This window comes from Palaemon carinicauda, chromosome 15, assembly GCF_036898095.1.
Source record: "Palaemon carinicauda isolate YSFRI2023 chromosome 15, ASM3689809v2, whole genome shotgun sequence".
In the NCBI taxonomy this organism is placed as follows: Eukaryota; Metazoa; Arthropoda; class Malacostraca; order Decapoda; family Palaemonidae; genus Palaemon; species Palaemon carinicauda.
The window spans coordinates 23,352,325-23,374,815 of record NC_090739.1 but is presented as its reverse complement, the minus strand read 5'-3'; the positions used below and the strand labels follow the sequence as shown (position 1 = coordinate 23,374,815).

The following is a 22,491-nucleotide window of genomic DNA, read 5'->3' as shown; positions in this document are numbered from 1 at the left end:
CCAGGTACTTATTTATTTTATGTTATTTTTGAATAACTAATAAAATGAAATACGGGATACTTAGCTTCTTTGTTAACATGTATGCTGGTCTCCACCCACCACCCTGGGTGTGAATCAGCTACATGATCATCGGGTAAGATTAATATTGAAAAATGTTATTTTCATTAGTAAAATAAATTTTTGAATATACTTACCCGATGATCATGAATTTAAGGCCCCGCCCTTCCTCCCCATAGAGAACCAGTGGACCGAGGAGAAAATTGAGTTCTTGTTGACAAGAAGTACTTGAGTACCTGCTCACAGATGGCGCTGTTGTGTACACCCCCACCTGTATAGCGATCGCTGGCGTATCCCGACCGTAGATTTCTGTCGGGCAACAGAGTTGACAGCTACATGATCATCGGGTAAGTATCTTCAAAAATTTATTTTACTAATGAAAATAACATATTACGACGTCAAATAAGTATGATGATTTGTCAGTTGATATATCTGATCTGGAAGTCAATTTAAATAAATCGGAAATTCAAGTGGAGGTCCACCAACCTCCTCAACAATCAGATCAAAAAGACAAAAAGAAAATCATAAATTCTAAACCCAGTCTATCAAGACCCTCTTTAATAAAACCACCAAAAAATAGTGTTTGATCAAACACTGCTAATGGGAAGACTCCATCCAAGGGGTCTACCAAATTATAAACCATAGTTTTTTCCTCCATTTTGCAATGGAATTGTCAGGGTTTAAGGGCCAAATATGAAGAACTTAAGCTCCTTATTCATGAGCATTCCCCCATAATTATTTGTCTACAGGAGAGCAAACTTGATCATAATACCCCTTGCCCTCGCGAATACATTAGTTATAGGACACCATATGATCACCAAGTGGGGAGCCATGGCGGAAGTCTCATATACGTTCGTCGAGATGTTCCCCAAGTTTCTCTGTCTATTCGTACACCTCTGCAGGCAGTGGTTGTACAGATCGACATAGGGCGAAAATATACAATTTGTTCTCTGTACTTGCCTCCAAATGATAACATTTTGTATGACAACTTAGTGGAGGTGATTCAACAACTCCCTCAACCTTTCCTTTTACTTGGAGATTTGAATGGTAGACACCCTTTGTGGGGTGATGTTTTAGCAAACACGAGGGGAAATATCATATCATCAGTTGTGGAAAATGAAGATGTGGGACTCCTTAATACAGGAGAGCCCACACACTTTCATGTCCAGACAGGTACCTTGTCATGTATTGACCTATCAATCGTAAGCTCTAATTGCCTTCTCGACTTCGATTGGAGAACATTAGATGATTGGCATACTAGTGATCACTCACCAATCATTATAAACACCAACAATGGTCCACCTTTACAGGGATCGCCACGATGGAATCTTGACAAGGCGGACTGGGATAAATTTCGTGAACTAAGCGAAATTGAGGGGGATGCAGGACAAGTTGAAAATATCGATGATGCCATAGACTTACTGAATGGAACTCTCCATACAGCAGGAGTCAATTCAATTCCCAAAACAACAGGGTTATTCAAACGACGACCCGTCCCGTGGTGGTCTTCAGAACTAACTGCCCTCCACAGAGCCACAAGAAGATCTCTAACACGATTGCGTAGACGCAAAACTGATGAAAATTTAATTATGTACAAGAAATGTAGAGCACAGTTCCGTCGTGCCATGAAAGAAGCAAGGCGCCAGTCATGGATGTCTTTTGTTTCCTCCATTAACAGTAGGACACCACCATCTGCTGTGTGGAGGAAAGTAAAAAAGATAGCTGGCAAATTCACCCCCAACCCACCACCAGTGTTGAAGGTGAATGGCCAGTATGTAACCGAAGCAAATGATGTTAGCAATGCCCTGGCTAATCATTTTTCAAATGTATCCAGCAAGTGTGAAGGAGCCCCTGGTCACCAGTATAGGAGCACTGAAGAAAAGAAAATTTTAAATTTTGCAACAAGAAGGGAAGAGTCGTATAATTCTCCTTTCACTGAAAGAGAATTTGATTCCGCACTTGCTCATTGCAATGATACAGCCCCTGGACCCGATGGAATTCCATATGCAATGATTAAACATGTACATTTTAATACAAAGCTATTTATTTTAAGTATTTTTAATAGAATATGGCATGATCATAGTTACCCAAGTGTTTGGGAACTAGCCATTATTTTAGCCTTTTTAAAACCCGGTAAAGACAAGTTTTTAGCAGCAAACTATCGTCCAATTGCATTGACATCTTGTTTATGTAAAATCATGGAGAAGATGGTCAATGCAAGGCTGATATGGTACCTTGAAAAGAAAGGTATTTTATCACCGATTCAATGTGGATTCCGAAAAATGCACTCAACGACTGATGTGTTGATACGACTAGAGTCTTCTATTTGTGAAGCCTTTGCTTCCAAACAGCACCATGTTACAGTATTTTTTGACCTTGAAAAGGCATATGATACCACATGGAGATATGGTATTCTTAAAACCATTCATGAATTGGGATTGAGAGGAGAGCTGCCACTATTTATTCAGGCATTTCTTTCACGTAGAGTTTTTCAAGTGAGAGTGGGGGAAACTCTATCAGAGAGTAAGTGCCAGGAAGAAGGAGTTCATCAGGGTAGTGTGCTGAGTGTAACCCTTTTTGCACTAGCAATTAATGGGATATCCTCAGCCATTCCCCAGGATGTTCTCTCAACATTATTTGTGGATGATCTCTCAATATCATTTGCTGGCACTAAAATGGCAATGGTTGAGAGAAAAATCCAACTCTCTATTGATAAAATTATCCAGTGGGCTGACATAAATGGATTTAAGTTCTCGACAAGTAAAACTACCATTGTCCATTTTTGTCGTATCCGGGGAGTACATCCAGACCCGGATATATACATTAAAGGTCAACGGATACCATGTGCAAGAGAAGCTAAATTTTTAGGTTTGATATTTGATTGTAGGCTTACATGGGTTTCTCACTTAAAAGCATTAAAAGCTAAATGTGTTGAAGCTCTGAATATCTTAAAAGTATTGTCCCATACATCATGGGGGGCAGACCGCAATACTATTTTAAAATTATACAAGGCCTTGATTTTTTCCAAAATTAGTTATGGTTGCGAGGTATATTCTTCAGCCACCTCAAGCCGGTTAAAAATATTAGACTCGATACATCATGCAGGTATTAGATTGTCTACTGGAGCTTTTAAAACCTCGCCTATCCCAAGTCTCCTTGTTGATGCTGGAGAGTTACCTCTAGACCTTTACCGAATGTCTTCCGTTCTTCGGTATTGGTTTAGATTGCAAAGACTCCCTAACTCTCTAGCCTTTCAGACTGCAAGCCTTGTAAGACACGCATCATACTTTGAGTTGCACCCAAAATCTCCTCAACCTTATGGCTTTCGGGTGAAACGATTATTAAATAGTCTGGATATAATTAGAAATAAGGTACTTCCATTCAAGGTATCATCAACGCCTCCATGGAAGTTACCAGAGATATCTTTTTGTAAATATTTTATTGGAGATAAGAAGAATATGTCAGACCTAGAAGCCAGGTCTCTTTTTAATGAACATGTTAAAGAACATAGAGGATCAACTTTTATCTATACTGATGGCTCCAAATCTGATGCTGGCGTTGGATTTGGAGTACATAGTAATGGTTTTAATTGTAGAGGTGCACTTCCTCTGACCGCTTCCATATTTACTGCCGAACTGTATGGCATATTAACCGCTATTGAGAAAATAGCGTTGGAGAAGGAGGGTAATTTTACAATTTTTAGTGATGCAAGGAGTGTCCTTCAAGCTATGGAAGTTTTTAATTCTAATAACCCTCTAGTTTTAAAGATTTTAGAATGGCTTTTTATTATTGGACGGAGAGGTATAACAGTTCAATTTTGTTGGGTTCCAGCACATGTAGGTGTGTCTGGGAATGAGAAGGCAGATTCACTGGCTAAGGAGGCTGCATCCGAGTTGCTGCCAAGAAGGTATCCCATTGCCTGTAATGATTTCTTACCTGTCATCAAGAACTTGGTTTGCAATAAATGGCAACAGCAATGGGATAGTCAAGATGGCAATAAAATGCGAGAGATAGCAAATGACATATCTCCTTGGAGGTATAATATGATGCCCCGAAAATGGGAGACGTCTCTTTGTCGTCTCCGTATTGGTCACACTCGGTTGACACACGAGTTTCTGCTGAAGGGCCAACACCAACCGTATTGTGATGACTGCTTAGTACCTCTAACAGTAAGGCATTTGTTGACCGAATGCCCCAATTATAACAGCTTGCGGAATAGATATTTGTTTGAGGCTCGAGGTGAGGGTGGCAGGTTCATCCTTGCCAAGATTCTTGGAAATGATGTGTCCTACCATGCAAGTGGCATTTTTAGATTTATTTCAGAAGCAGGTCTTCTGAAAAATATTTAACTTTTATGACATTCAATTTTTATGATTTTAATTGAATACTATTTAATTTTTATTTTATTTTATTTTTTATTTTTGTATACATAAATTAGATGTTACCGGCGTCAATGACCTTAGATGTCAGGATGCCTGAAAACTTTTAAATCATTCATTCATTCATTATGGAGACATTCCTCCTCTCAAGCACTCGCACGATTGAGTTTCTGGCCCACCAAGTCTCGAACTTGTGGGCGAACACCATCCTGAAACGTCGGGATGCGGTGGCTGAGAGGTTCCATCAGAAGGTCCCTAGCACCGAGATAAGCAGGCTCAGGCATTCTTCCGTGGAGGGAACGAATCTGTTTGAGCCTAAAGACGTGGAACATGCTGCTGAGAGGTGGAGGAAGTCCCCCAAGACTCCCTCCTACATAGGGCTTTGACATCCAAGCACTATAAGCCTCCAGCAGCCCAGCAGTCCCGTCCTACCAAGACCACAAAACCGACAACGGCAGCGAAGACAGTGGTGTCTAAGCCCTGTCCTTGGCAAAAGGTCCTCCAGGGGAGGGAAAAATCCTAGAGGGAGCAGCCGAGGCCGCAAACGCTAGGATTGGCAGTCCCCCTGCATGTCCACCAATGGGGGGATGCCTACAAAGTTGTGCAGACAGGTGGCATCAACTCGGGGCCGATTCCTGGACGATATCCGTAATCGGTCAGGGATATCGCGTCCCGTTCACAACATCTCTACCTCCCTTGACGACGAATCCAGTGTCATTGAGCTCCCTTGCCATGGGATCAGCAAGGGCAGAAGTCCAGACCATGTTGAAGAAGAGCGCTATCCAAGAAGTCCTCGACGGGTCCCCAGGCTTCTTCAGTTGACTTTATTGTAAAGAAGGCGTCTGGAGGCTGGAGACCAGTCATCGACCTCTCGGCTCTGAACAAGTTTGTCAAACAAACTCCGTTCAGCATGAAGACAGCAGACACGGTCAGACTTGCAGTGAGACCACAAGACTTCATGTGTACACTGGATCTGAAGGACGCGTACTTCCAGATCCCAGTCCATCCATCTTCAAGGAAGTACTTAAGATTCAGCCTAGACAACAAGGAGTACCAGTTCAAGGTGCTGTGTTTCTGTCTCTCCACAGCACCACAGGTTTTCACAGTGTTCACCCTAATATCGTCATGGGCACACGGGATTGGCATCCGTCTCCTCCGTTACCGGGACGACTGGCTGATCCTAGCAGACTCGGTGTCATCCCTTCTTCAACACCGAGACAAACTTCTGGGACTTTGCCAGGATCTGGGGATCATGGTAAATTTCGAGAAGTCTCTCTGCTTCCCACTCAAAGACTGGTATATCTAGGCATAATTATAGACACCAATCTCCACAAAGCCTCCCCATCAGACGACAGGATAGCAAGGCTGAGGAAGGTCGCAAGCCCTTTTCTCAGACGAGAAGAGCTTCCAGCCCAATCGTGGTTACGTCTCCTCGGTCACCTCTCATCTTTGGCTCGTCTAGTTCCCAATGGTCGCCTCAGGATGAGATCCCTCCAGTGGCAACTCAAGTCCCGGTGGAATCAAGGTTGCGATTCCCCGGACGTCATGATCCTTATGGGACCTGCAGAACGGACGGACCTCCAGTGGTGGGTGATAGACGAGAACCTATGAAGAGGAGTGGATCTTCTCGTCCTCCCCCCGGATTTGATGCTGTTTTCGGACGCCTCAACGAAAGGGGTGGGGGTGGCCCACATTCTGCACCACACGACCTCAGTCCTGTGGTCAGAATCAGAAAAGTGCCTCCATATAAATCTTCTAGAGATGAAGGCCGTTTTCTTGGCCCTTCAACAGTTACAACAATACCTGGCGGGTCACTCTGTGATGGTGATGAGCGACAACACCACAGTAGTGGCTTACATCAACAAGCAAGGAGGTACCTTTTCGGAGCATCTATCCCATCTGGCAGTAGAGATACTGAGATGGACCGAAGTCCACTCGATTCCACTATCGGCACGTTTCATTCCAGGCAAGAGGAATGTGCTCGCCGACAATCTGAGCAGAGCGTCTCAGATAGTGAGTACCGAGTGGTCTTTGGATCATCTAGTAGCCAACAAAGTCCTGACTTTGTGGTTCCCCGACTGTGGATCTGTTCGTGACAGCTCTGAACTTCAAGCTTCCGCTGTACTGCTCCCCAGTCCCGGATCCCAAGGCAAGATGTTTTCCAACAACGGTGAGACAACATCGACGTGTACGCCTTTCCCCTGTTCTGTCTGATGAGGAGGGTGCTCAACAAGACCAGAATATCGGTCAATCTGTCAATGACCCTCATAGCTCCGCTATAGCATCACGCGGAATGGTTTCCGGAACTTCTGCAACTGCTAACGGAACTTCCGAGAGAACTCCCTCCGTGACACGATCTACTCAGACAACCACATGCCAACATCTTCCACAAAGCCGTAGCTTCACCACGACTTCACGCCTGGAGACTATCCAGCATCTCCTCGCTGAGAGGGGATTTTCTCGACAAGTTGCGATCAGGATGTCTGGACATCTGCGAAAATCATCCGCATCTGTCTACCAGGCAAAGCGGAAAGTCTTCTGTGGTTGGTGTCGTGGAAGGGGTATCTTTCCACTCGATGCCACTATTCCAACAATAGCGGAGTTCCTCGTGTATTTGCGGGAAGAAATGCACCTTTCAATCTCGGCGGTGAAAGGCTATCGCTCAGCCTTAAGTCTAGCCTTCAGGCTCAAAGGAATGGACGTTTCTTCTTCGCTGGAACCTTCCCTACTCATGCTTAGTTACCTGCCCTCAGTCGGAAGTGAGACCTCCTCCATGGAACGTGGTTCGAGTTCTCAGGTCTCTTAAGAGACCTCCCCATGAACCATTACGCCAGGCTTCAGATTGGCACCTAACTTGGAAGATGGTGTCCCTACTAGCTTTGGCTTCGGCCAAGCGAGTCGGTGAAGTTCATGGCCTCTCGTATGACATCGCCCATTCAAGGGGATGGGGGGAGGTAACGTTCAAATTCGTCCCTAAGTTTATTGCTAAGACTCAGAATCCGGGGGTAGCGGACCCTCGGTTTGACTCCCTCCAGATTTCGAGTCTGCGTTCTGTAACAGATGACCCAGACCATCTACTGTGCCCAGTAAGGAGTTTGAGGTTATATCTCGAGAGAACGGCTGCAGTCCGTCCTCGGGTACAAGCGTTTTTTGTTAGCACAGGGAGGACTAAGAGGAGGGTCACCAAGAACACCATCTCGGCATGGATTCGTAGGGTGATTCATCTGTCCCTGAATCCAGACCCCCCTCCTTCACGTCGCCCTAGAGCACATGATGTCAGGGGCGTAGCTACGTCTCTGGCCTTCAAAAAGTATTTCTCAGTGACGCAGTTTCTTCAAGCTGGGGTGTGGAAGCGTCAGACGACCTTCACATCCCACTACCTGCAAGATGTGACCCACAGGAGGCTCGATACGATAGGTTGAGGGCATTGTTACCCGGTCTTAGTCTGCATGAATGAAAAGGTTTGTCTGGCCCTTATTCTTTTCTTCATCCTCCCCTCTTGGGGAAAGCAGCATCCTGGGTTCTCTGTACAGCTGACCTCAAACCACTGCAGGTAAACCATGTTTCCTTGTGTTCCTAGTATTAAGCTAATACTGTCATGTCCCCATACCCTGACGAGGTGGTATTGGGAGAGTCCTAGCCTAAAGTTTCCATCTAAAGGAGTACAGGTCAACTTCCTAGGACGAGTCACACTTTATTATACCTTCACACACAGCTTGCGTAGGCCGCAGTCCTTGCGTAGCAAGGTTCTAGCGAGGTGCAGGGACTCCTTATTTTTGAGTGCTTACACACTCAAATAACGAGCCCCCGGGCAAAGCCAAAAGCCAGTACTGGCTGGGACTCCCACCCTTCCTAATGGGTGAGTCACCCCTATTAAATAACGTGGTTTGTATGTCAGTTACGGAACAAATGACAAATTCGTAGATAATTTGTATTTTTCCTAACTATACAAACCTTAGCTATTTAATCAAATTTGCCTGCCAGCCCTATCCCCCTTGAAGTCCTACCTCCAAGCAAAGTGAGCTCAAGCACAGGTGTGTGTGAGGGGGGGTGGTTAGTAAGCTACCCTCCCCTACCCCCGCTAACTAGCGATGGGGTAGTAAACCCTCGTTGAAATTCTGATGGCTCGTCATTTCAGCTACGCCGTAAGTAATACCCCTATTAAATAGCTAAGGTTTGTATAGTTAGGAAAAATACAAATTATCTACGAATTTGTCTTTTTGAAACTAATCGTTAATTTTATATACAGTACAATTTTATACTTGGTGTCAACTGCATTACTGTACATTAAGATGGTATTGTAGTCATGAATCTTTTAGTGTTAAAAGCTTTTAACTGATTAAGATGACTATGTACAGTGACAACTTTTGATTATTAGAAGTTTCATTAAATTTGCTCCCAAGAACACTTAACAATTGTTTTTCCATTATATTTCAGGAAAATGTCGAAGGATTGATCGAATGTCACGGCATAGGTCAAAGCAAACAGGTTTTGTGTGAAACCTATGTAACATTCCCCTCACGAGAAGCAAGTGATTTTGGTAGGGTAGTTTTGGCTTTTGTATGAATTACCATTGTTTTATGCTGTAAGAAATTTTAGGAAACAAAGGAAAGTTTTTGATTTTAAACTCGTTTGTTCCGTAACTGGAATACAAACTACACTATTTAATATGAGTTTGTTTCGTAACTGAAATGAAAACCACGCTATTTACATAGGGTTTACTTTCGGCGTAGCTGAAATGACGAGCCATTAGAATTTTAACGAGGGTTAATTACCCCCGCGCTAGTTAGCAAGGGGGTAGGGGAGTGGTAGCTAGCTACCCCTCCCCCCCCCCCTCACACACCGGTGAAATGCTTCACTTCACTTTTGGCTTTGACGATGAACAGACGTCTCTGTCCTGTCCTTGCATGGCAGCCATTAATGTTTTGTCTTTACTTAATTACTTACTTTTCTTATACTTAATATATATGTAAACATTCTTATGTTTATGTATATATTTGAGTATAGAAATACAGTGTTTCCTTTTCAGTGTTTGTGCTGTGTTTGTGTGTAGGAAGTCCACTCAATTGTACGACAACATCTCCGTGTGGTCCCAGGCCCCCACGGTGACATTTCATGGGTCGCGATCTCTCCCTTGGTCCTTCGGTCTCCCTTCGGCGGACGCCGTGGGGAATCGTCATCGCTGGACTTTATTTATTAATCTGTTTCTCCGCTGTTCCTCCTTCCCTACGGGGAACTTGGTCTATCAGCGTAGGGAACATGGGAGTTTAGTTTGACTACGGTCTCTCTCTCTCTCCTTGAGGTCGTTCACCCTTTTATTACGATTTACGGTAGCTTCCTTCCCGTTGCAGGTTGAGTTGCTACTCCGTTTATTTTGTCTCAATTATTTTTAATCAAATCTAATTGTATTTGTTAACTTTTCAGCTCTGTGTAGAACGCTTCCCTTCAGGGTTCATTCGTTCTTACGATTAGTGAACATTCTTAGATGAATTACATAATTATAATTGTTATAATTCTGTTTTGTTACAGTTCTCCACCTTCCCCCCCTTCCCGTAAGTGTCAGTGGGGAAGGAGGGCGCATTCCTGGTGCGTAATTCTTATGTTCTTTTCCCTCAGGGGTTCCTCTTCGGAGTTCCCCCGGGGGAATAAATGTTAACTAATTATTTTGTTTTCACAGTTAACTATCTAGTTTTTCGTTTGCCTAATGTGCCAACGAAGCAGAGCTGTCTTGTTGGGGCCTGGGGAGTCTGCTGTTGCCGCCTCCTCTACGACTTCGTCATGGGCGTGTTTCCTTCTCCTAGAAGTTCTCCCGTGACAACTGTCAGCTCCTTAGTTCATTAGAACGCTCAGGAGTTTCGCCTTCTTGGGTGGGTAACTTCCCTTCCCAGGTCCTCGGGCGGTTGCTCTTGGTGCTGAGCGACCTCTTTTGTAACCATGCTCTAGGGGCGGAGCGGTTGCAAGGCCGGACCATGGAATTTGTGCGATTACGCTCTTGGTGCTGAGCGATCGCACTTGCAGCTATGTCAAGGGGGCTGGGCAGCTGCAGGAGCTCCTCTTCGGAGGGTTTCTCTTTATGGTCAGCTTGCTGATCCAACGGCCCTAAGGGGCACCTTCATCAGTTCTTCTGGTCTCTTCTACGAAGTGTTCTCCTCTCTCGTTCGCGAGAAGGACACTCGTAGAGACTCCTCTTCGGAGGACTCCCCTGCTGTTGTTGCTGAAGGCTCAGTTCCCCCCTCCGAACATCCTTCGAGGGGGCAGCTGAGTCCAACGGTCTCTCCTTCGAGTGTCTCTCCCCCTCGGGGAGTTCACTAACAGAGACTCCTCTTCGGAGGACTGATGATGGTGCTCCTGTTCGTGGTCGTCTTCATCTTCAGCCGCAGAGGATCCTCCTCGACGAGAACAGACTGTTACAGCTGCTTCGCTAGACCTTTCGGCAGATTGTTCGCGATCTCCAACACCTGCTAGACCTTGTCTTCCATCTCCGTTCCTGGACGCTGATGCGCAGTGGGCGCCACTCCACCCCGTTTTCCGACGGGCACCGGTCCCTTCGGGGCTAAGGGCTTCTCTCACAATGTGAGTAAGTCCCTTAGTGCCAGGTTTTTTACCTGTGCAACCTCGATCTCCTGCGTGCTCGCGCGCAGTAGTTCGCAAATACTCTCCTGCTGTGGACCAGTCTTCTGCTGAATCAACACTCCAGTGATCTCATGTAGCCGACTCTCACCGTAGATCTCCTGATCGCCAACGCTTCTGGGACCTTCTGTGCGGCTACGCTCCTTGTGCACCAACGATCTCTCTGGTTCTGCACCCTCACTGATATCGTCTGGCGGCGCATATCTTCTGGCCACGCAACTACGCGCCTACGATCTCCCGATTCCTGCCTCGTTGCGCGCAGTTCAAGAAGTTCCTACGCTAGCGCACAGGCGCTCACAGGTTCTGGACTCGCAGCGCCTTTCTGGAGTTTCGCGCCAAGCGCGCCCACTCGCGGTTCCAGTTCCAGCACGCTTCCACTTCTCACCGCGCCGCCCAGGAGACACCTCACAGGCACCCCTGGGCTCTCCTTGCGTGCCAGCAATCTCCTTAGCGCCCGCGCGATTCTTTGCTTGCGCACAAGCGTTTTCAACGCGCCAACGCTTCAATCGTCGTAGGTTTCCTACGCTCCCACGCGTTAACTCTCCTGTACGCGATCGGTCGCTATGCGCCAACGCGCCTTCGCCCGCCTACGAGCCATCACTCGCTGACGTGCCATCGGTCTCCCGGCCGCCTGCGCTCGCCCTTACGACCGCGCACATGCGCACCCATGTTCGCCCGCATGCGAAAAAACGGTTTTCCATGGGCGAGCGCCAGCGAGCCATCGCTCGCCTACGCTCCATCGGTTTCCCGACTGCCAGCGCTCGCCCTCACCTGCGCACCCACGTTCGCCCGAGCGCGAACCAACGATTTACATCACGCGAGCGCCAGGGCGATTTCGACTGCGATTCCCGTCGGGTTTTCGCAACACGGGCAACCTGGCAAGTCTTCTGGAGCGCGTACTTCCAGATCACGATCTTCACCCCGTAAACGCAGAGCATGGCACGTGCAAGAGCAGGAAGAATCATCAGAGAGGTCTGGGCAACATTCTTCTCCTCCTTTTCAGGCAGGCCCCATCATCTCTACTCCTCAGGATCGTTCGATTCCCTTCCCCCCAGCGGGGGGGCTTCTTCAGTCAATAAGAAAGCGGCTGAAGGCTGGAGACCTGTCTCGATCTTTCAGCCCTGAACAAGTTTGTCGAACAAACTTCGTTCAGCGTTGAACAGCAGAGTCGATCAGGCTTGTAGTGAGACCACAAGACTTCATGTGCACACTGGATCTGAAGGACGGGTACTTCCAGATCCCAATCCATCCGTCTTCCAGGAAGTACTTGAAATTCAACCTAGACAACAAGATATACCAGTTCAAGGTGCTGTGTTTTGATCTCTCCACAGCACCGCAGATGTCCACCAGAATGTTCACCCTGTTATCTTCATGGCCACACAGGAGCGGCATCCGTCTCCTTCGCTTTCTGGATGACTGGCTAACCAGGCAGTCTCGGAATCAACCCTTCTTTGACAACGAGACAAGCTTCTGGGACTTTGCCAAGATCTAGGGATCATGGTAATTCTCGAGAAGTCTTCTCTGCTTCCATCTCAACAACTGGGATATCTAGGCATGATATTAGACTCCAATCTCCAAGCCTTCCCATCAGATGACAGGATAGCAAGGCTGAGGAGAGTCGCACAACCTTGGTTACGCCTCCTTGGCCAGGCTAGTTCCAACGGCCGCCTCAGGATGAGATCCCTGCATTGGCGGCCCAAGTCTCGGTGGAATCAAGACGACGATTCCCCGGACATTCTGGTCCCTTTGGGACCTGCAGTGGTAGTTGACCTACGGAAACCTTTGCAAGGGAATGGATCTTCTCGTCCTTCCCCCGCATTTGATGCTGTTCTCGGACTCGTCAAAACGGGGGGGGGGGGGGGGGGGGGGGGGCCATGTTCTGAATCAGGCTTATGTTCAGAACCAGAAGGGTACCTCCACATCAATCTGCTAGGAATGAAGGCCGTATTCTGGCCCTTCAACACTTCCAACAGACCCTGGCGAGTCGCTCCGTGAACGACAACTCCACGGTAGTGGTTTTTTTCAACAAGCAGGGAGGTACCTTTTCATAACAGCTTTCTCATCTTGCAGAAAAGATACTGAGATGAACCGAAGTCCACTCAATACCCTATCGGCTTGCTTCATTTCGGGCAAAGGAATGTGTTCTCCGACAGTCTGAGCAGGGCCTCACAGATAGAGAGTACCGAGTGGCCCTTCAACACTTCCAACAGACCCTGGCGAGTCACTCCGTGAACGACAACTCCACGGTAGTGGTTTTTTTCAACAAGCAGGGAGGTACCTTTTCATAACAGCTTTCTCATCTTGCAGTAGAGACACTGAGATGAACCGAAGTCCACTCAATACCCTATCGGCTTGCTTCATTCCGGGCAAAGGAATGTGTTCTCTGACAGTCTGAGCAGGGCCTCACAGGTAGAGAGTACCGAGTGGTGCCCCCCCCCGGTAGCCAACAAGTCCTGACCTTGTGTCCCTCTTTGCGACAGCCTTGAATTTCAAGCTGCCGCTGTACTACTCCCAGTCCCAGACCCCAGGGCACTCTGGCAAGATGCCTTCCTACAACGGTGGGACAACATCGACGTCTACGTCTTCCCACCGTTCTGTCTGTTGAGAAGGGGGCTCAACAAGACCAGACTATCGGTCAACCTGTCGATGACTGATAGCTCCGCTGCGGCATCATGCAGAGTGGTTCCCGGAACTTCTGCCTCTCCTGACGAAACTCCTGAGTGAGCTTCCCCCACGACACGAGCTACTCAAACAACCACACTGCAACATCTACCACAAGCCGTAGCATCGCTTTGGCTTAACGCCTGGAGACCATCCAGCATCTCCTCACAGAGAGAGGCGTTCCGCAACAAGTTGCGGAGCGGATGTCTCGACACCTGCGAAAGTCATCCGCAGGGGTCTACCAGGCGAAGTGAAGAGTCCTCTGTGGTTGGTGTCGTGGGAGAGGTACCTCTCCCCTTGATGCCACTATTCCAGCAATAGCGGAGTTATTGTATATCGGTGGGAGGAAATGCGCCTTTCGCTCTCGGCGGTGGAAGCCTATCGCTCAGCCTTAAGCCTGGCCTTTAGGCTGAAAGGAATAGACATTTCCTCCTCGCTGGATCTTTCTTCGCTCATACGAAACTACGAACTTACCTGCCCCCAGTCGGAAGTGAGACCTCCTTCATGGAACATGGCTCGGGCTCTTAGGGCTCTTAAGAGATCTCCCTGCGACCCATAACGCCAGGCTATCCCTTCCCCTACCCCCCTGCTAACTAGCGCGGGGGTAGTTAACCCTCTTTAAAAATCTATTGGCTCATCAATTTCAGCTACGCCGAAAGTAAACCCAATGTAAATAGCTAAGGTTTGTATGGTTAGGAAAAATACAAATTATCTCCGAATTTGTCATGTTAAACAACCACGGTGACAGCACACATCCCTGTCTCAGCCCCACTCTCACCGGAAACCAATCGCTCACTTCATTTCCTATCCTAACAGTAGAAACTTTTCACTGTTTGCAACAACCTTCCACCAACTCCATATAACCTCATCACATTCCACATTGCTTCCCTATCAACTCTATCATACGCTTTCTCCAGATCCATAAACCCAACATACACCTCCTTACCTTTTGCTAAATATTTCTCGCATATCTGCCTAACTGTAAAAATCTGATTTATACAACCCCTACTTCTTCTAAACTCACCCTGTACTTCTAAGATTGCATTCTCTGTTTTATCCTTAATCCTATTAATCAGTACTCTTACCATACACTTTTCCAACTACACTCAACCAACTAATACCCCTTGAATTACAACACTCATGCACATCTCCCTTACTCTTATATAGTGGTACAATACACGCATAAACCCAATCTACTGGTACCATTGACAACACAAAACATATTAAACAATCTCACCAACCATTCAAGTACAGTCACACCCCCTTCCTTCAACGTCTCAGCTCTCACACCATCCATACCAGATGCTTTTCCTACTTGTTTCATCTAGTCCTCTCCTCACTTCCTCTCTTGTAATCTCTCTCTCATTCTCATCTCCCATCACCGGCACTCAACACCTGCAACAGCAATTATATCTGCCTCCCTATTATCCTCAACATTCAGTAAACTTTCAAAATATTCCGCCCACCTTTTCCTTGCCTCCTCTCCTTTTAACAACCTTCCATTTCCATCTTTCACTGTCTCTTCAATTCTTGAATCAGCCTTCCTTACTCTCTTCACTTCTTTCCAAAACTTCTTATTCTCTTCATATGAATGACCCAATCCCTGACCCCACCTCAGGTCAGCTGCCCTTTTTGTATAGTTAGGAAAAATACAAATTATCTACGAATTTGTCTTATTCCTGAGAAATGAAGGAGACTACTACACAAGCGCCTAGACAGGCCTCTAAGTTTACCTGATATCCGACAAACAGATCTGTTGAACACTGTAGAATGCATAAATATCAAGCATTACTTGATCCTTGTCGAATTCAGGGCTCTTGCTCTTTGGCGATTCAGGTTTTCGGGTGTATTTGCTCCCAGATATGACCCTTAAAGGACATCGTAAGTGAGACCAGTATCCCCTGATCCTCAGCCCCAGATGCACAGGTCTAGGTCACATAGATGCATTTTGTATGTGGACAAATGCAGACAGCCTCTAATTGAGTTTGTCTCCCCAAAACAAATACCTTCGGACCTACAGTTTCTCGAAGAGGTTAATCATTTAGAAGTATCAGATAACCCATTTCCAGCCAAGACACTTGAGTTTTCAGGCAAAGGCGATCAAGATCCACTGCGTCACGGCTTACCAACTAAGGAGAGACGTAGGAGCTCTACAGCAAAAAGCAAAGTCTTGCCCTGGAGACCTTTATTTCACTGATTAGACGAGAGAATTTTAACTTGGACACTGGCCGTTCTGGCCTTAGTCAGGGGTGTCAATGGTCTTGGAGAAGCCCCGAGGCTTCCAATCAAAGGCAGGAAGGTGGCTATAGACCAGTTGTGCTATTCCCTCAGGATTCTAGACAATAACTTGAACTCCATTGTTGCTAGCTAGACAAATAGGAATTTAATAACGTCTACATGCAAGTATCAGTTCATTAAGAACTCCCTGAAGGCAGACCAGTCATATAAGATCTTGCCACCAGCCTTTACAAGGCAAAAGTGGTATTATGTAACACAAGATTCTCATCCATCTCCTCTGCCTTTGGATTAAGTGATTGCTATCCTGACCTTGTCTATGTTAGTTGAAAGACGTGCATCGCAACCCGTTACTTTCACGGCTTTGGAGGCCGCAGCAATGTCAACCCTGCAAGCTGTATCATGGTTAGACCACTGGTCAGGGGTAATGGGCTACTATGCTTCAAGCGAAGACCTCATAGACAAGGAGAAGCAGCAGCAAATCAAGGCCCTTGCTATATCAGGAGCAAAATTAGTGGAGTTTTTGGTTCACCTGTCAGCCATCTGGGTTCTGAAGAAGTGCGATTCGTTAGCATCCAAGTTCGCAAGACAATAAGACCAATGGGAGATACTATCCCTGTTTTTATTTGGATCTGGTAGAGCTTACAGCTGAGAAGTAGAGGAGGTCGAACCAGGATTCACTTCTCTACTGAGCGGTGTTGCTGAGACCATGAACCTCTTCCTCGAACAGTCATCCAAGGACCCTCCCCCTTCCAGGCAAACCTCCGGTCCAACTTCAGAGACAAATAGGACTTATTTTACAGCCACACCATCGACATTAAGGAACCCTACGCAGTCTAGCCAGCCTTTACCAAAATCGTATAGGTAGACAAGGTCCCCACTTTCGCTAGGGCTGTCAATTCCTACATTCAGCCACCACCAGTGGCAGGATGCCTGGCATAAAGATGGATGAGGTGACATTTTCACAGGGCTGAGCACTTGACTGTGGATTTTTTTTGGTTCGGTTACCGCCTTTCATTCACCAGCTTTCCTCCCTTCCCATGTCTAAGGGCGAAGTTCTCCTATCACCAAGGATCGGAGAAGATCTACTATGGTGTTCTTCCTTCTCTTCCTAATCTTCATGATAGAGGCTGCTCTGCTGCTTCCATAGGAGAATAAGTTGAGACATCATTGAGGATGCGAGAAAGACTGATCGATAGGGTCGCATACTTTGGACTCCTAACGTTTCTTTCTCCAGGAGGGGAGAGTGCTTCGTTATTCCACTGGAAGTCTATTTTTTACACACCTAACTTGTGTACACCTCAATTACATTATAGGCAATATGAGGTATCTTTGAGAATGGATTGCTTCTCTTGTTTCAAGAAGGCAATCAGCAATTAGGTTACTCCATCAACAGGCATAAAGGCACTAGTAAAATTGATTTGTATTTTTGGAACAAAATATGACGATGTAAGAAGATGAAACTTTTTTAATGTAACTAATTTGATTTGGAAAATACTTTTGAAATAAAAATTTATTCATGTGAATCATTACTTTCAGATATGGATTCATATGACCAAGCCATCAAACTCATTCATTCTGTAAGTCCCAATCCTTGGAAGTCTGATTAAAGGGATTATTACAAAAACATCTTCGCTCCAAATAATTATATATTTTTATATTGTCGAACTAGGTACTGTATTTCTTTATTGATTTTAAAATCTCTAGCTTTAACAGTAACTGTGCATTACTTAGGAAATCTTTAATTGCCAAAATTTTTTCATCTAAATTCAAGAAATAAAGTTTCAAATTTTTTATTAGTTTAGAAATTCAGTGGTCAACATACATTCATTAAACATTTACTTTCCTGAGTAATTTATGAAAATAATCACTAAATAAAATTTGAAACTATTTACTCAAATTTCATTTTATCCTTTAATTCAAAAGTGATTTGAAAATTTATTTGTTTCTATGCAAATACAAATCCTCATCATGTTTAATGGGGTAAGCTCTTGGGGCACTTTTGTTACAACTGTATAGGAGAAATCTGGTGGACATAGCAACAGTGTATGTCCATTCTTCCTCCCAAGCATCAGCTAGGCGATGGTAGTGTATTGCTGTTTTTGGTAACCTTAGTTAATCAGATGTCTGTTTGCCTTGTTCTGATGATCTTGAAGGTTGTTTATGAGGCACCTTCGTGAGCCGTAAAGAGCTTGATCCTCATCCTTTATATAGACTGAGGAAAAAGTAGTGATGGGAATTCCGCTTACAAGGTTCACAAAATGGCGCCCTGGCAATGGTGAAGGTATGTGAACGTAAACAAAGGCTGGACGGATTCGGCCTCGCTTTTATATAAAGTATGTGATATATATTTATTCCAACACAAAATACAAACCTTCCATTCTTTACATAGAAAAAATCCGTACAAGCTGTCGTACGTCTTTAAGAACTTTTAACGAGATGTCATTACAAGTTGTAGAGGGTAGGTAACCGTCTCCATTTGACGCTTACCTTTTCTACTCTGATCTCAGCTGTGGTAAAAGATAGATGTCTCCTTCCATCATTGGCGCGGCAAGCAACCTCGCAGAACTAGCTTGCACTGCGGCTGCTCTCCCAGTACCTTTCCCGGCTTCTTTGCTCCTGCAGCAAAGGGTCATGTTTCTAGGTGGCAGTGACACTCAAGAACCAGAAAGTGTCAGGTCCAAGTCATCAGACCTTGACCCTTTGTGGGAGAAATTGGGCATACTGTAATGCCCATTAAGCCTGATTAGAGGTGGCATCGGCCTAAGAGGCAGGTCACTCTCCACTGTGGGACATGTTTCATCCCAGGACTCTAGGGCATCAAGATCTCCATGGGAGATTTCGTTTGTTGAGGCCTATAGCGTTTGCTCACTGCTACTTCCATGGTACCTTCCATCCTAGTGCAAGACCCGCATAGCCTCCCAAGGTTTTGAGTTGGGAAGAGCCTTACAGCATTCTCGCATTTTTGACGGGCAAGCCCTACACTTCCAAAGAACTGGGCACATACTCCAGTCTAGTAGCATTCTATCCGGGAGCTAGTGGAGCCAGTGTTGTCTCGTGAGGCTCTCTTGATGGAGATCCTTAAAGCAGTGGCTACCACATCCCTGCTTCTTATGACCCTACGACAGACTATTCCTGGGAAGGTAATCATGTCTTCACATGACCCGAGGTTGAATCACGTTGCTGCCATCGTTGGCGCATCACCAGCTCGCGCTGTGGCCACTTGCCCAGTGCCTTTTCCAGCTACTTCCCTCCTGGTTCCTGCTCCTGAGGCGGAGGGTCATGTTTCTAGGTGGCAGCGATACTTAGTGGTGTTGAGGCTAAGTCATCCAACCTTGGCCCTTTTTGGGAGAAATTGGGCATAATACCCATTAAGCTTGATCAGAGTCGTCATCGACATGCATTTAGTCCCAGGATTCATAGGGGCTTAAGATCTCTCGGGGAGATTTCGTTGTTGACTCATAGGCTCACACCTTTAGTGTTTGCTCACACCATCAACATGGTCCCTTCCATCCTGGTGCAAGCCCGGGCAAAGCCTCTAAATGTTTTGGAGCATGAAGAGTCTTGCAGCATTCCTGCTAACATGGTTCCGAAGAACTGGGCTTCAAGCCTTGTGGAGGATCCTAGTCTTCAAAGGCGAGTTGAATTATTAGTGACCTTGGTGTCGACTTGAAAGGTCAGCAACGACCCTTCTAGGCCTCGTTCCCTTATGGCACAATCAGATTGTGACAAAATCCCATCCAATTCTCGGCCGGGGTACGAGCATGGAGATGTGAGAATACTCAGATTTGGAGCTTTATTTATGAAACAAACAAAATTACTATATATCTGCTTACAGCCAGCCAAGTGTCAATGATATCGCATGGAGAATCTTATTTCTACTTAGGATATAAATTCTATGTATAATTTACACAGGCATAAATATTTTGTCATGTTCATTCTGTTTACTATTTTAAAGTAAAAGATTTTTATTAATTTATAAGGCAGGAGTAATAAAATATTATGAAAAGGAAATAAGTTGAAGATTAGAATTTAATGTAAAGAGAGGGTGTTAATTTACATACATATAACAAGGATTTTTACTGAGAAAGAGAGTGAGAAACACAGATTGCTGATAGTTTTTCTCATGGCAGGCACAAAGGGGGGAAATTTATTTAGCAATGTTTTAGTCATATTTTGTTATCTTATTTCTTCAGTTGTAGGATATTCATATATTCATCGAAAAAAAAATACTAATAAACAAAACCTCAACACATTCAATTTTGGTAGCTCAGAGAGGTGTTAATTTGCATATATGTAAAAAGGATTTTTGCTGAGAGAGAGACACATACGCACAGATTTCTGGGAGTTTTTCTCGGGGGTGGGCACTGAGAGAGAAAAGTTATTTACGAAAGAACCTTGTAAAAATTTATAGATTTTTTAGTCATATTTTATCTTCTCTCTCTCTCTCTCTCTCTCTCTCTCTCTCTCTTCTCTCTCTCTCTCCTCTCTCTCTCTCTCTCTCTCTCTCTCTCATATATTTATAAAACTGGCCTTTGACTTGCTGTTGTTTCTGCTCATTCATACTCCATTGGGGGGGGGGAATGAGTAGAACAACAAACGACTGACCCTCAGACAACCCATAGGTGGGAACACCGTTGTTTCTTTTAGTTTGAGGCAACTGAACCCTCCAAGGGGGGTCTCTTGTTGACTCCCTGCCTTTTTTATAAAATACATCGTCTATTTTGTGAAACAGTCGTAAAATAAAAGAGGTCAAACAAATTGAAATTTATTCAATAAAAACTTCACAATCTCAAAATCTTAACATTAGAAAAATATTAATCTAATTGAATATAGTGTGAATTATGAAATACATTGCTAATTTAAAAATAATTTCAATGAAGATTGAGTTGCTAATCCTTGTCATAAGGAAAAAACCCTCCAAATTTGTGGAATGCAGATTTTCTCCTCCCGATGTTCATGATTATCAAAACTAATTCAAGGACCTAAAAGTCAAAGGAAAAATATTTGAAATATGAAATTGGATAGAAAATTTTTCTAAAACTCCTAACCAACAACTCACTTGACATATAATTACGTAGAAAGTGATTATGTAAAAACTTTGTTGGGAAGGAATAAAATTAAGGTAGTTTAAAACACGGAACCATGGGGTCATTCAATACTAGGAAAAATTTAGTTGTTATGATATAAAGGGGAAATGCAACTAGAACCAATGCAAAGTTAGCTAGATGTTGAAATTCAAAAGGGTTCTTACTGCTCCGTCATACGAACAAGAAAAGTTGCAGATTAATATGAGTTGTTATCTTTTCGAGAAAAAACTAGAAACTGACTTCGGTCACGTTTCACAGCTCGTAGCTAACGATGCCCTCCCTCAGTCCCAAGCCTTCTCAGCAGGCTGAGGGTATGCTCACCTCACCAGCGTTTGCCTCGCCAGCATTCTCCTTTGTGTTATCAATGTCGCCAGTGCTTGCCTTGCCAACGTTCTACAGCACTTGCTAGCACTCGCTTCACCAAATTAATTTCCCCAAGACTTTACGTACCAACTTCCTCTGGGAACCTGACTAATACAAGCTAACATCCCCATGAAAAATGTTGAGTGGATGACATAAATACTAGGAAAAGTTTAGTTATGATATAAAGGGGAAATGCAACCATTAAGTGTATGAGTAGGCAAAGGAAAAATTATCCGTAACCAGAGAGAGGAATCCCATGTAATGCTGTCTGGCCAGTAAAAGGACCCAATAACTCTAAAGGTAGTATCAGAACGGGGTCATCCTCATCCCTAAGGCAAGGGGTAAAATTCTAGTAGACTCAATGGAGAGGTTTCTCCAACATTGAGCCAACCTTTTATCGGTTTTCCCCATTCAGGATTAAACCGATTGAATTTATCCCAGCAATCGCCATGAGAACTGGCATTTTTAAAAAGGTAACCTCTAAAAGTGACAAAGTTGCTCCGTCCAAATCAGGGATAAAGACTTAAGGAAACATTATGTCCTTTCCTCAAGTGAGACTTCCAAGAGAGAGACTAATGGCTGTGCCAGATGGGGTGCCTGACCGACATCGGTGGCCCCGGCGAAAGTCACATCATAAGTCCTCTCGAGGGGCAACTGTTTCTTTAGGTAATAGCAGGAATTCTAGGGACATACAAGTCCGATAGGATCAGAGTAATAGAAAGACTCAAGTTAGGTGGTAGAAATCACTAGTCTTCTCAGGAGAGTGGACCTTCTCTCTCCTACCCCACATTCGATGCTCTTGAGGGATGTATCAAAAGAAAGGGGGTCCACTCATCTGTCGTGATACATGGCCTTTCAGCTATGTTTCAACGCCTATGAACAGTGGCCACACAAGTCTTCTTGGATTAGAGTGCAATGTTTCTTACTTTTAATCTCTTCTAACAACTCCCTTCTTGTCACACGGTAGTATTTTCATCAGAGCACAAGGGTGGTAGAATACCCAGACAAGGGATAGAACGTCATAGAACACTCAAAGTTTTTCTTTGCACAACTACGGTCCGTTTAGCTGTTAAAGG

The 22,491-nt window shown here is 45.0% G+C and overlaps 1 protein-coding gene across 1 annotated transcript in view; it reads left to right on the top strand.

Annotated features, from left to right (window-relative positions):
- The window catches only part of LOC137654249 (replication protein A 14 kDa subunit-like), a 39,319-nt gene extending 21,465 nt beyond the window's left edge, over positions 1-17,854 (top strand). The window contains exons 3-4 of the mRNA XM_068387878.1: positions 8,874-8,976; positions 17,502-17,854. Coding sequence (XP_068243979.1) covers positions 8,874-8,976; positions 17,502-17,572 — 174 coding nt within the window. The 3' untranslated portion in view covers positions 17,573-17,854. The remainder of the gene's footprint in view (positions 1-8,873; positions 8,977-17,501) is intronic.
- The last annotated feature ends 4,637 nt before the right edge of the window (positions 17,855-22,491 follow it).